The sequence below is a fragment of the Carcharodon carcharias genome, chromosome 3, assembly GCF_017639515.1.
Source record: "Carcharodon carcharias isolate sCarCar2 chromosome 3, sCarCar2.pri, whole genome shotgun sequence".
NCBI classification, from domain to species: Eukaryota; Metazoa; Chordata; class Chondrichthyes; order Lamniformes; family Lamnidae; genus Carcharodon; species Carcharodon carcharias.
In genome coordinates, this window is record NC_054469.1 from 18,411,779 (window position 1) to 18,426,347 (window position 14,569).

Genomic DNA, 14,569 nt, shown 5'->3' on the forward strand with positions numbered 1-14,569 from the left:
TTAATGCCATTGAATGTCAAGCTGCAATGGTTAGATTCTCTCTTGTTGGAGATAGTCATTGCCTGGCACTTTGTGGTGTGAATGTTACTTGCCACTTGTCAGCCTAAGTCCAGGTCTTGGTGCATTTGCACATGAACTGCTTCAATATCTGAGGAGTCATGAACATTGTGCAATCATCAGAGACCATCTCCACTTCTGACCTTATGATGGCAAGAAGGTCATTGATGAAGCAGCTGAAGATGGTTGGGCCTAGGACATTACTCTGAGGAACTTCTGCAGTGATATCCTGGAACTGAGATGATTGACCTCCAACAACCACAACCATCTTCCTTTGTGCTTGGTATGACTCCAACCAGCTGATAGTTTTCCTCCTGATTCCCATTGACTCCAATTTTGCTAAGGTTCCTTGATGCCACACTCGGTCAAATGCTGCTTTGATGTCCAGGGCAGTCACACTCACCTCACCTCTGGAGTTCAGCTCTTTTTTCCATGTTTGAACCAAGGCTGTAATGAGGTCAGAAGCTGAATGACCCTGGCAGAACCCAAACTGAGCATCAGTGATCAGGTTATTGCTAAGCAAGTGCTACTTGATAGCACTATTGATGACCCCTTCCATCATTTTACTGATGATTGAGAGTAGACTGATGGGGCGATAATTGTTTGGGTTGGATGTGTGCTGCTTTTTGCATACAGGACATACGGGGGCAATTTTCCACATTGCTGGGTAGATGCCAGTGTTGTAGATGTACTGGAACAGCTTGGGTAGGGGCATGGCAAGTTTTGGAGCACATGTTTTCAGTACTACTGCCGGAATGTTGTCTGGGCCCATAGCCTTTGCACTATCCAGTGTCTTCAGGTGTTTCTTGATATCACATGGAGGGAATCAAATTGGCTGAAGACTGGCATCTGTGATGCTGGGGACCTCCGGAGGAGGCCGAGATGGATCATCCACTTGGCACTTCTGGCTGAAGAGTGTTGTGAATGCTTCAGCCTTATCTTTTGCACTGATGTGCTGGACTCCTCCATCATTGAGGATGGGGGTATTTGTGGAGCCTTCTCCTCCAGTGAGTTGTTTAATTGTCCACCACCATTCACGATTGGATGTGGTAGGATTGCAAAGTGTAGATCTGATCCGTTGGTTGTGGAATCACTTAACTCTGTCGAGCACTTGCTGCTAATGCTGTTTGGCACATAAGTAGTCCTGTGTTGTTGCTTCACCAGGTTGACACCACATTTTTAGGTATGCCTGGTGCCGCTCCTGGCATGTCCTCCTGCACTCTTCACTGAACCAGGGTTGATCCCCTGGCTTGATGGTAATGGTAGAGTAGGGGATATGCCAGGCCATGAGGTCACAGATTGTGGTTGAGTACAATTCTGCTGCTGCTGATGGCCCACAGCACCTCAAGGATGCCCAGCCTTGAATTGCTAGATCTGTTTGAAATCTATCCCATTTTGTGTCATACTTTCACACAACATGATGGAGGGTATCAAGGCGGGACTTTGTCTCCACAATGACTGTGCGGTGGTCACTCCTACTGATACTGTCATGGGCAGATGCAGCTCTGGCAGGCAAATTGGTGAAGATGAAGTCAAGTATGTTTTTCCCTCTCGTTGGTTCCCTCATCACCTGCCGCAGACCCAGTCTAGCAGCTATGTCCTTTAGGACTCATCCATCCAGCTCAGTCTGTAGTGGTGTTACCAAGTCACGCTTGGTAAAACATGAAGGATAATCAGTGCATTTTACTTCCAGATTTTCTGTCTGTGATAATGGTTTGATATGATTGATTGCTTAATCTTGTTGACATTGGAGGCCTGGAGATGCCCTTTACTTAGCGCCAGATTCAAACTGATATAGGGAAAGAGGAATAGAGTGGTGGATACAGATTCAGTAGTAGCTTTCAACAATAAACTGCATAAATACTTGAAGGAGAAATAAAATTGCAGGGATAATGGTGAATGAGAGGGGGAGTGGGACTAGCTGGTTACACATCCAAAGAGTCAGCACAGACTCAATACGCTAAATGGCTTCCTTCCTACTGTGCTATTCTATGATTCCATAACCTTGAATGGTCAAAAATACAGAATGGAGAAAAAAAGTAGCCTAATCTGTCTTTTCAATTCAGGAAAAATATTTTTACAAAGCAAAAATGAAGATAAAAGGAATGAGATGTATTCTCAGCTTCCAGAAGATGATTAAAGTCACATTTATAGTTAATGTCCTCACTGAACATGTTGTTGAGATTGCTGTCTTGTAATCGCTTCCAGGCATCTGTTACTTTCTGTCTCATTTTTGAATTTAACAAGGTTGAATTGCATGCCATCTGCCTAATTCTAGAAATCTATCTTTACTACAAAAAATTGACAATGCCACCACGGCAGCTGGTGGAATTTAAACTCAATTAGTAAATCTGGAATATAAAGCTAGTGTCAGTATTGGTGACCATGAAACTATCATCGATTATTGTAAAAACCCATCTAGTGCACTAAGGTCTTTTAGGGAAGGAAATCTGCCATCCTTACTTGGTCTGGCCTACATGTGACTCCAGACCCACAGAAATGTGATTGACTCTTAACTGTGCGCTGAAATGACCTAGCAAGGTCAGTTCAAGGGCAATTAGGGATGTGCAACAAACAATGCCTTACCAGCATTGCCCACATCTCATGAAAGAACGTGATATTCCTAAAGCATCTCAACATACACACCAAGATGGAGTTTCATTCCCTCTGGAGGTCATTCGAACAGAGTCCCATGTACCAATACATTAGCCACATCAACCTCCGCCCCCATCCCACCCCTCCATTGTTCATTTACCTGCGAGAGCAAGTTGATCTTCTTCCCTTTTCTTCCTCAGGTGTTTGATTTCAAAATTCCTTTCATTAAGGAGTTTGAAAAGCCGTCCATTCTCATCCCTCAGCTCTTGGATCTGCTCTTGTAGCAGCTCGTTCTCATTCTCCAGCAAGCTGCAAAGTTCAAAGTTTCAAACACAGAACTTACTACAAATGCACATTAATGACGGACAGGAGAAGACCCTCTGCTCCATCCAGCCTGTCCCTGATGACCTTGTGTAACATAACACACACAAATCCACACCTCATCCAAAGGCAGATGATCTATAGGGAACTGACGGAAAAACAGATTAAAGACCCAGTTCGATTTGGGAAATTCCACTCTGACCCCCTTAGGCAATTGAAACTAGTCAGCAGCTCACACTGGCCCTGATAATTCCTTGCAATCCCAACCTTTTGTACAAGGCGATTGCCACTCCTGCCAGAAGGTCCAGCTCTCGCTTGAAGGAATTCAGCGGTCAATGTACGAGCTGGCAGCCTGTTCCAGAGCTCCACTATTTTCTGGGAAGAAACAGCTAACCTACATTTGGCCTTAAACAACTTAAAATTGTGCTTTGGCTCTCCCTGAGCTATTTAACAAGAACAACCTGTCGACTCGAGCAGACTCTATTCCCTTCATCATTTTATAAACCTCAATCATATCATCCTTATGTTCCTGTAGAGTCCCAGCTTTATCAGCCAAATCTTGTTAACTAAGATTCTTCAAACTGGAAGTTAATCTAGTGGCTCTACTGCACCTACCGAACAGAGAAACTGGGGCCAGCAGCTATGCCTAGCTGTTAAGACATCAATTTTCCCTTCTCTGGAATTACGTACCTTCAGCAGCCACCTGAAATTCTCATAGGAAAGAACATTATGGGAAAAGACTCTGTGCTATTTGGCCCATCAGGCCCATTCTTTACAAGCACCATGGGGTATAATTTCTAACTGGTGCTATTCCTGCGTAATTGCTTAACCTGTTCATGTTAAACCTCCTTCTGCACTACTTAATGCAGCCTTCATTTTAAATGGATTAATCAACGACTGAGTTAAAAATAGCACTGAGTGAAACTTAGTACAGCAAGAACATTCCCTCCCTAAACCTTTACCTCCCTGTCCTCCTTTAAGATGCCTCTCTTACGTGCCTCTTTGGCCAAGCTTGCTTTATATTGTGTCTTTAGCATTGTAAAGTGTCCCAAGACATGTCATGGGAATGTCATCAGGCAAAAATCAACATCGAACTAAAAAAATGAGACATTAGGATGGGAGACCAAAGACTTGGTTAGACAGGTACATTTTAAGCAGCGAGTTAGTATAGGGGCAGCAGGGCTTAGCTTGCACTCAGGTTTATACAGGGTAGAAGGTCTGAAAAGAGAGAATTAGAATAGCTGCATCTACCATTCATACAGGAAAAGGCCCTGTTGGAAAATCATCCACTATGTACAAGCTCCCCTATCAAGCACGCTGTACAACTTATTTAGGAGAGTTTGATAAAATTCATCCCTGACTACTAAAGCAGTATTACAAAGGCCCAGACTCTCAAAACTTACAGTATTAAAACCCAAACCGCTTTCCATAAAGTAATTTCTATGGTCCCAGCTTTGCAGAATCCATGGTTGTTTATTTTTTGCTCACTTCTTACTCTTATAGCTAGTTAAGATCATATAATAATAATCACTGCCTTCAGGCATGTCACAGAAACCCAGGTGATTTGGGCAGACTGCCCTCTACAATGTAGCTAGACCGCCACCTGCTGGAAAAACTGAAGCATTATGGTTTTTTTACTCAAAAGGGGTTGGAATGTTCAGATGATCAAAAACCAAATGACTCGTAGATGTTGGAGTATTCGCAAAGACAGAAAGTGCTGGAAACACTCAGCAGCACCTATGCAGAGAGCATGTGTGAAACCTTCCCCATAATTAACACTTTCCTGCTCTGACCAAGGGTCCGCATTTGAAACATTGAGTGGAATTTTCCCATCCGGCGCACTGCAGGTTTCATGTCAGGGGAGCGGAGAATACAGTGTCAGGCAAAAAGTCGCAAATCCGCCAGTGTAAAAACAGCTCGCAATTCTCCCGATGGTGGGTTTGCGGCTGGTCGGTTATCCAGCCGACTGGTGGCACGAATGCCGTTTGCATTCATTGGCATGTCATGAATGCTCCTTAAAGCAGCTGCTTGCCAGGATCTTGCCACGCTTTCCAATCTTGTGTCACGCCAGCGAGAAATTATGTCGGCCTCAAACCCGTTTGAAAAGGGGCAGCGTGCACGAGTCAGACCTCAGCTCACTGGTATCTTCGAAGTGAGTGGAATATGCATAGCCTGCCTGCCACAGCGCTGCACCGGTCTTGTTGTGATGAACGCCACTCTGCTGGAGTTTTACACTTGGACTGCTCCTGCTCTTTGCCTACATTGTCCCAAGGAACACCACTGTGCTGTGGTACTCATGCAGGCCTCCATTTTCAGAGATTAGCACTTCAACCAAGGGTGGATTGTGAGGCAAGGGTGGAGTTGATGAACACGAGGAGGGGGGGCACCGAGGAGGGAAGGCTGTGGAATGGCAGTGATGGAAAAGGGCAAACACGAGGGGGGCCTTTCTGGGGTCACCCCTTAACCTCTTGTTGCCACAGGAGTCTGCTTAGAAAGAAAACTGCTGCCACTGAGATGTGGACGTGCATAGGGGTCTCCTCCTTCTGTGCATATGTTTTCTTCTGCCACTACCATTGAGGAGACACAAATGCTGCTAGAATATCAATGCTGATGAGCTGCCCTCACTCAATGGTGTTCCTGGAGGAAGAAGGGTTAGAAACACATAAATCACACACTTCAAATAAAGATTTAAACACTACTCCCTGACATCACACAGGGAGTGCAGAGACCAGTACAACTGAGGTTGACATCACAGGAATGTGAATCTCACAGTGGGACACTTTTACTGAGTGGGAGGAAGGCTAAACCTCAAAATAAGAAAATTCCAAAGTACAAAATCACAAGGCCTTCAGTTGACAAGAACATTTACTTAGTCATCAAATGTATTATCAAAAGTGCAATTTATTTACATATCTAGCACACCTGTGAGCCAAAATTGACATCAATTTGTCTTAACTTTCCTAACTCTACCGCTACGTGTGGGTGCAGCCCCAACACCCGCAGCAGAGGTGGAGACAGCCTGCTGACTGCTATGCCCTGATGGCTGCGATGACCTTGGCGGATGTCCTCTTGTGGACCAAGCCTGGAGGGCCCCGGCCTGATAGGGTCCCCTGAGCAGAGGCACAAGTGCCCTCGGCAGCCTGAGAAGCTGGAATGGATGGGGTGGCAGGCAGATGGAGCTGTGAGCGGTTGCACACCCTTGGGGTGTCCTGAGAGGAGGCCACAGGGTCTATGGTTGATGCTTATCCTCCCTTTGAGTGCCCGAGGGCCCCGCCCTGACTCCTGCAGGAGATGGTGCACCTGGAGGGAGATCAAGGTGCCTCATCCCCATGTCTCCTACATCATGGCCACACACCCTGGTGGAACCATCAAAAAGTGCAGGGCCAAGCGCAAATGTGGCAAGACCTGCTGGACCGAGGTCTCCATGGTGGTTGCCAGCCTTCCCATGGTGACCTTGAGGCGCTCGCATACCGGTGCCACAATATCAGACAGAACGCGGATGGACTCCTCTGATCAGCCATCACCATAATGAAGGGCCGAATGGCCTACTCCTGCTCCTATTTTCTACGTTTCTCTACCGTTCATGCCAGTCTGCTGAGTGACTGTCGAATCTCTGCCTGATGTTCCGCCGCCTGTCATTGTATCTCCAGCATTGATTTGACAGCCCCTTCCAGAGGCTCATCATCTGACTTGGACCGAGCGGGTGGCTGGTCTCCAGTAGCCCTCCTAGAGTGTCAAAGGCCTAGGCTGACACTGCCTCCGACTGCTGTGGGGACGTGTCAGAGAGGTGTTCCCCAGAAAGTGAGCTCGAGCCTAAGCTATTGCTGTGCTCCACCAACGTGTGTGTTTCTGAGCTGGTGGAGGGTGGGTGTGAGCGCCGTGATGGTTCTTCCAAAGCTTCTTCTTGGGATGAAGTCTAGGGGCTCGCACTAGTGGTGCTGGACTGGCTTGGGGACCTCAATCTGCCGATGCCTAGAAAATAGGGTTTCAGTTAATGGGCATGGGCTAAATAAGGCTGCATGTGACTGTGAATGTCAGGATTTGATGAAGTGATGGAGCTGTGATCTGTACTGGATCCGCGGTGGGTTGATGGGAGAGGCTGATCTCTCCTTCCGCACAGGAGTGACCCAGCTTGGCTGCAGCCACCTCAAACTCAGTAGGCTGACCTCCCCAGGTCTGCACCCTCTTGCGCCTGTTCTGCGCCAGCTTGGCCTGTCTGAAGAAGAAAGAAAATAATGTGATGAGAAGGGCTGGAGCAGAGGTTGGATGAGATTCATGTCCCCTGTGTGTGGTGAGCCCTCCCCAGAAGGGCCAGAGGATGGAGTGTGAGCAACATGATAGATGGGATGGTGGTGATGTGAAAGCCTCGGTGGGAGAATGAATGTTGATATGTGGCCCCCGCTAATGTTTGCGTGAGATCCCTGAGGAGAGTAGCCCGTTTGAATGTTGAATGCATGATGCCATGATCAGAGTTTGATATGGGAGGGAGTTGAAGGATGACTTACCATGGCGGGGCCAATGAGATCATTTATCCTCTTCCTGCACTGAGTGGCATTTCGGGTGTGGTTGCCAGCCACACTGACCTGACCTGCTCTGCAACGGCCTTCCAGGCAGGAGAGGTGGGGCTGCTGTGCTTCCTGCAGCCAGCCCTGGGATAGAGCATGTGCCTTTGCATCTGCACCTTGCTGATCAAGGCCTGGAGGGCCTGGTGGGTGAAGCTGCCTTCCTCTTCTGGCTGCCAGACATCTCTGGTGGGCTGGAGAGAGTGAGATTGCGTGTTGGACTGGCCTTTAAACGTGGCGCCTAGCTCTTTGAACCTGCCCGCTGATGGAAGACGGACGAATCTGCTCCCAACCCACCAGGTGATTTGGACTGTGCTATTGCATAATTAGTGACCATCCAAGTGTCAAATCGGGTGCGAGTTCCCACCATTCTGGACGACGGAGTGGACACTGTCAAAACCGCCCACCACTGCACTTAGTTCCTTCATGAAACTAAGTGCAGTGGTGGGCGGTTTCGACCTTGTCCACCTCGTTGTCCAGAATGGTGGGAACTCGCACCCGATTTGACACTTGGATGGTCATTAATTATGCAATAGCACAGTCCAAATATCAGTCCAAATCACCTGGTGGGTTGGGAGCAGATTCGTCCGTCTTCCATCAGCGGGCAGGTTCAAAGAGCTAGGCGCCATGTTTAAAGGCCAGTCCAACACGCAATCTCACTCTCTCCAGCCCACCAGAGATGTCTGGCAGCCAGAAGAGGAAGGCAGCTTCACCCACCAGGCCCTCCAGGCCTTGATCAGCGAGGTGCAGATGCAAAGGCACATGCTCTATCCCAGGGCTGGCTGCAGGAAGCACAGCAGCCTCACCTCTCCTGCCTGGAAGGCCGTTGCAGAGCAGGTCAGGTCAGCGTGGCTGGCAACCACACCCGAAATGCCACTCAGTGCAGGAAGAGGATGAATGATCTCATTGGCCCCGCCATGGTAAGTCATCCTTCAACTCCTTCCCATATCAAACTCTGATCATGGCATCATGCATTCAACATTCAAACGGGCTACTCTCCTCAGGGATCTCACGCAAACATTAGCGGGGGACACATATCAACATTCATTCTCCCACCGAGGCTTTCACATCACCACCATCCCATCTATCATGTTGCTCACACTCCATCCTCTGGCCCTTCTGGGGAGGGCTCACCACACACAGGGGACATGAATCTCACCCAACCTCTGCTCCAGCCCTTCTCATCACATTATTTTCTTTCTTCTTCAGACAGGCCAAGCTGGCGCAGAACAGGCGCAAGAGGGTGCAGACCTGGGGAGGTCAGCCGACTGAGTTTGAGGTGGCTGCAGCCAAGCTGGGTCACTCCTGTGCGGAAGGGGAGATCAGCCTCTCCCATCAACCCACCGCGGATCCAGTACAGATCACAGCTCCATCACTTCATCAAATCCTGACATTCACAGTCACATGCAGCCTTATCTAGCCCATGCTCATTAACTGAAACCCTATTTTCTAGGCATCAGCAGATTGAAGTCCCAAAGCCAGTCCAGCACCACTAGTGCAAGCCCCTAGACTTCATTATTAATTAATGACCATCCAAGTGTCAAATCGAGTGCGAGTTCCCACCATTCTGGACAACGGGGTGGACACTGTCGAAACCGCCTACCACTGCACCTAATTTCATGAAGGGAAAATTCCACCCATTAACTCTGTTTCTCTCTCTCCATTTACTGCCTGGCCTGTTGAATAATTCCAGCATTTCTCTTTAATTTTCAGATTTACAGTGTCTTTAGTATTTCTTTTGTAAGGGGGACCAATTTTCGTTCCTGCTTTGAGGGGAACTCTAGAATTTAAAATTCTGATCATGGTAGTCAATTCCCTCTGTAGTTTTACCCCTACTCCAGCCCAACAACCCTCCAAGATCTCTTATGGCCTCTTCAATATCTCCAATTTCTTCTCCCTCCCACCATCGTCAGCCAAGTCTTAAACTGCCGAAGCCATAAGCTCTGGAATTCACTCCATAACTCTTTTGCATCTTTACCTCTCTCTCTCCTCTTAAGACACTTCTTAAAACCTATCTCTTTGATCAAATTTTTGATCACCTCTCCAAATATAATGGGCTAACAATACGTTTGCAAAGTGCTGCTTCAAAATGTCCCTTTACAGTAGTTCCACAGCTTAATCCATCAGCGCATTTAATCATTACTAGAATCATTATTTCCTATATGGCTTCTAGAGACTAGAAGTCATTTGAACTACACGTATTGTATTAATTGAGCTGCTTCTCATGGTAAGGACTCCTTTCCACAAAAATCGAGACTGACACTCCAGTACCAGTCTTTCAGATGAGACCTTAAACCAAGGACCCACCTACCTGCTTGGGTGGATAGAAAGAAACCCATGGCACTGTTTCAAAGAAGAGCAGGGGAGTTATCCCTGGTGTCCTGGTCAGCATTTATCCCTCAATCTGAACATTATCAAATTGCAATTTGTGGGTGCTTGCTTCGAGCAAGTTGGCTACCACATTTCCTACATTCCAACAGTGGCTACACTTCAAAAGTGCTTCATTGGCTATGAAATGTTTTGAGATCTCCAGTGGTCTTGAAAGGTGTTATATAAATCCAAGACTTTCTTTTTTTCTAAGGTTTATCTTGATCATACCATCAATATTCACTATATTATAAAACTTCAAAAATGTTAAAAACAAATTATAAACATTTTCTTAAAAACCTCTTGAAAGAAGAGAAACTTGTGCGATATACATAGTTATAGATAACTGGGAACAATGGCCCAGGTTAACCTAATTAATGCATTCAGATTATAAACCAGAAATGTGACTCAGAGGTTAATAAGACCATAAGACATAGCAGCAGAAGTAGGCCATTCGGCCCATCGAGTCTCTCCACCAATCAATGAGAACATGGCTGATCTGATAATCCTCAACTCCACTTTCCTGTCTTTTCCCCATAACCCTTGATTCCCTTACTGATTAAAAATCTGTCTATCTAAGCCTTGAATATACTTAATCACCCAGGCTCTACAGCCCTATATGGTGAAGAACTCCACAGATTCACTACCCTCTGAGAGAAGAAATTCCTCCTCATCTCTGTCTTAAATGGGTGACCTCTCATTCCGAGATTATGCCCTCTGGTCCTAGACTCTCCCAAAAGGGGAAACAACCTATCATCTACTCTGTCAAACCCCTTAAGAATCTTATATGTTTCAATAAGGATGCCTCTCATTCTTCGAAACTCCAATGAGTACAGCCCCAACCTACTCAACCTCTCCTCATATGAAAATCTCCCCAGAACTTTCTCTGGGCTGCCTCCAATGCAAGTCTTTCCTTTGATAAGGGGACCAAAACTATTCACAGTATTCCACGAGTGGCCTAACTAGGACCTTGTATAGTTTTAGCAAGACTTCCCTATTTGTATACGCCATTCCCTTTGAAGTAAAGACCAACATTCCATTTGCCTGCCCTATTACTTGCTGAACCTGTATGCTAGCTTTTTGTGATTCATGCACGAGGATCCCCAAATCCCTCTGTGCTGCAGCCTTTCTCCATTTAAATATTCAGCTCTTCTATTCTTTCTGCCAAAGTGCATAACCTCACACCTTCCCACATTTTATTCCTTATTATATTATGTCTACCAAGTTTTTGCCCACTCGCTTAACCTGTCTATATCCCTCTGTAGAGTCTTTGTGTCATCCTCACCACTTGCCTTCCCACCTATTTTTGCGTCATCCGCAAATTTGGCAATAGTACATTCACTTCCCTCATCCAAGTCATTCATATATATTGCAAATAATTGAGGCCCCAGCACTGATCTCTGTGCCACTCCACTAGTTACAGATTGCCATCCTGAAAATTTCCCCTTATCCCAACTCTCTGTCTTCTATTAGTTAGCCAATCCTCTATCCATGCTAATATACTACCCCAGCACCATGGGCTCTTATCTTATTAAGTAGCCTTACGTGCGGTACCCTATCTAACGCCTTTTGGAAATCCAAATATAAAACATCTACTGGTTCCCCTTTATCTATCCTCCTTGTTACCTCCTCAAAGAATTCTAATAAATATGTCAGGCATGATTTCCCCTTCATGAAGGCATGCTGACTGTTTGATTATATCATGCATTTCTAAATGCTCTGTTATTACATGTTTTATAATAGACTCTAACATTTTCCCAATGACATGTTAAGCTAACTGGCCTATAGTTACTGTTTTTTGTCTGCCTCCCTTTTTGAAAAAAGGTGCTATATTGGGCAGTTTCCAATCCGCTGGGACTTTTCCACAATCTAAGGATTCTTGGGAGATTACTACCAGTGCATCCACTATCTCTGTAGCTACTTCCTTTAATATCCTAGGATGCAACCTGTCAGGTCCAGGGGACTTATCGACCTTTAGCCCCATTATTTTCCCTAGTACTTTTTCCTCTAGTGCTAGTTATTGTATTTATTTCCTCCCCTCCCTTTTTCCCCTTGATTATTTAGTATTTTTGGAATGCTATTAATGTTGTCCATTGTTATTCAACTCCTCTGCCATTTTCTGGTTCCCCATTATTATTTCCCCAGCCTCATTCTCTAAGAGGTCTACGTTCACTTTGGCCTCTCTCTTCCTTTTTATATATTTAAAGAAGCTCTTACTGTCCGTTTTTATACCTTCAAAATGTATCTTCTCCCTCTTTCATTTTTTTTTGGTAATATTTTGTTGGTCTTTAAAACTTTCCCAATCCTCTGCTGCATTGAATGTTTTTTTCTTTCAGTTTGATACTATCCTTAACTTCCTTGGTTAACCATGGTTGGTTTATCCCCTTCCTAGAATCCTTCTTCTTCACTGGGAGGTATCTTCGGTGTGAGTGACAAACTATTTTCTTAAACGTCTGCCATTGTTCATCAGCCGCCTTTTCTGCTAAACTCCTTTCCCAGTCCACTCTAGCCAACTCTGCCCTCATTCCTACTTCTCAACTCTGTGTGCGGAGATCAGATCAATTTTGGGTCCTTGCTTATTTTGCTGACATGAACAATCACATCAGATGGAAAGGACAAATGCAATTTATGTCGATATTATCCAAGACAAGTGTCAAGTATTAGACACTAAAAAAATGAACAGTAAAGAGGAGTTTCATCACCATGATTAGTGAGTGGAGTCATAATTTGCTGATGGTGAAAAGTTTCTCATTTTATATAAATTTTTTCTTGTGTGCGCGAAAAGATTTATTTTCAAACTGTGAACTTAGATATAGGTTTATAGATTCCTGCCAGCACCTCTCCATGTTGGAAGTAGGGAAATCACTTATTTAATAATCATGGTTGCTAATTTAGTTTTTTCCGTGAATTCAGGCTTCAAATACCTATATACTAAAACTAGATCCATACTGAAATGAGAATGCTGACAGTGTATATTAAGTCTTGCGGTGTAATGGATAGTGTAATTATCTTTGAGCCAGAAGCTCTAGGTTCAAATCCCACCCCAGGACTTGTGGCCAAGGAAGGTGTGTCCATAATATGGCCAAACAAGTTAAGTATCAATCGTAAATCCTTCTAACACATATCAAAGACAGATGGTAAGAATGGGAGAGATTCCTGGTTCACCATCTGGTGGAAAGAAGATTGAAGCCTCAATATCCATAGCTCCAGATGATAGTGTGTATGTTGCCACAGCAACTTGGGCTCCCAGCAATATGTAACACATCAACATCATATGCATATATTATACACAGATATAAAGAAAGACTTGCATTTATATAGCACCTGTCACAACAACCTCAGGATGTCCCAAAGCAGTTTACAGGTGTTTTTATTTTGTTGCTGTGGTAAAGCAGGAAACAAGACAATGAAATTAAACAAAGGTCACACAATCAGCAATGAGATAATGGCTAAATAACCTGTTTTGTTCTAAGTGATAAAAACAAAAAAACTGCGGATGCTGGAAATCCAAAACAAAAACAGAATTACCTGGAAAAACTCAGCAGGTCTGGCAGCATCGGCGGAGAAGAAAAGAGTTGACGTTTCGAGTCCTCATGACCCTTCGACAGAACTTGAGTTCGAGTCCAGGAAAGAGCTGAAATATAAGCTGGTTTAAGGTGTGTGTGTGGGGGGCGGAGAGATAGAGAGACAGAGAGGTGGAGGGGGTTGGTGTGGTTGTAGCGACAAACAAGCAGTGATAGAAGCAGAATATCAAAAGATGTCAACAACAATAGTACAATAGAACACATAGGTGTTAAAGATAAAGTTGGTGATATTATCTAAACGAATGTGCTAATTAAGAATGGATGGTAGGGCACTCAAGGTATAGCTCTAGTGGGTTTTTTTTTTTTTTTTTTATTTTATATAATGGAAATAGGTGGGAAAAGTAAAATCTTTATAATTTATTGGGAAAAAAAAGAGAAGGGGGAAACAGAAAGGGGGTGGGGATGGGGGAGGGGACTCACGACCTAAAGTTGTTGAATTCAATATTCAGTCCGGAAGGCTGTAAAGTCCCTAGTCGGAAGATGAGGTGTTGTTCCTCCAGTTTGCGTTGGGCTTCACTGGAACAATGCAGCAAGCCAAGGACAGACATGTGGGCAAGAGAGCAGGGTGGAGTGTTAAAATGGCAAGCGACAGGGAGGTTTGGGTCATTCTTGCGGACAGACCGCAGGTGTTCTGCAAAGCGGTCGCCCAGTTTACGTTTGGTCTCTCCAATGTAGAGGAGACCACATTGGGAGCAACGAATGCAGTAGACTAAGTTGGGGGAAATGCAAGTGAAATGCTGCTTCACTTGAAAGGATTATTTCGGTGCTGCTTCATGCTCTCGTCAGGACTTGGAAAAATTTATTAATTTTGCTTCCAATCTCCACCCCTCCATCATTTTCACGTGGTCCATCTCTGACACTTCCCTTCCCTTCCTTGACCTCTCTGTCTCAATCTCTGGTGATAGACTGTCCACCAATATCCATTACAAACCCACCGACACCCACAGCTATCTCGACTACAGCTCCTCACACCCCACTTCCTGTAAGGACTCCATCCCATTCTCTCAGTTCCTTCGCCTCCGTCGCATCTGTTCCGATGATGCTACATTCAAAAACAGTTCCTCTGACATGTCCTCCTTCTTC

The 14,569-nt window shown here is 45.2% G+C and overlaps 1 protein-coding gene across 1 annotated transcript in view; it reads right to left on the reverse strand.

Moving 5' to 3' along the window:
* ccdc13 (coiled-coil domain containing 13) overlaps positions 1-14,569 on the reverse strand; it is a 65,035-nt gene that overhangs the window by 46,367 nt on the left and 4,099 nt on the right. Inside the window, exon 2 of the mRNA XM_041183918.1 lies at positions 2,813-2,961. Coding sequence (XP_041039852.1) covers positions 2,813-2,961 — 149 coding nt within the window. The remainder of the gene's footprint in view (positions 1-2,812; positions 2,962-14,569) is intronic.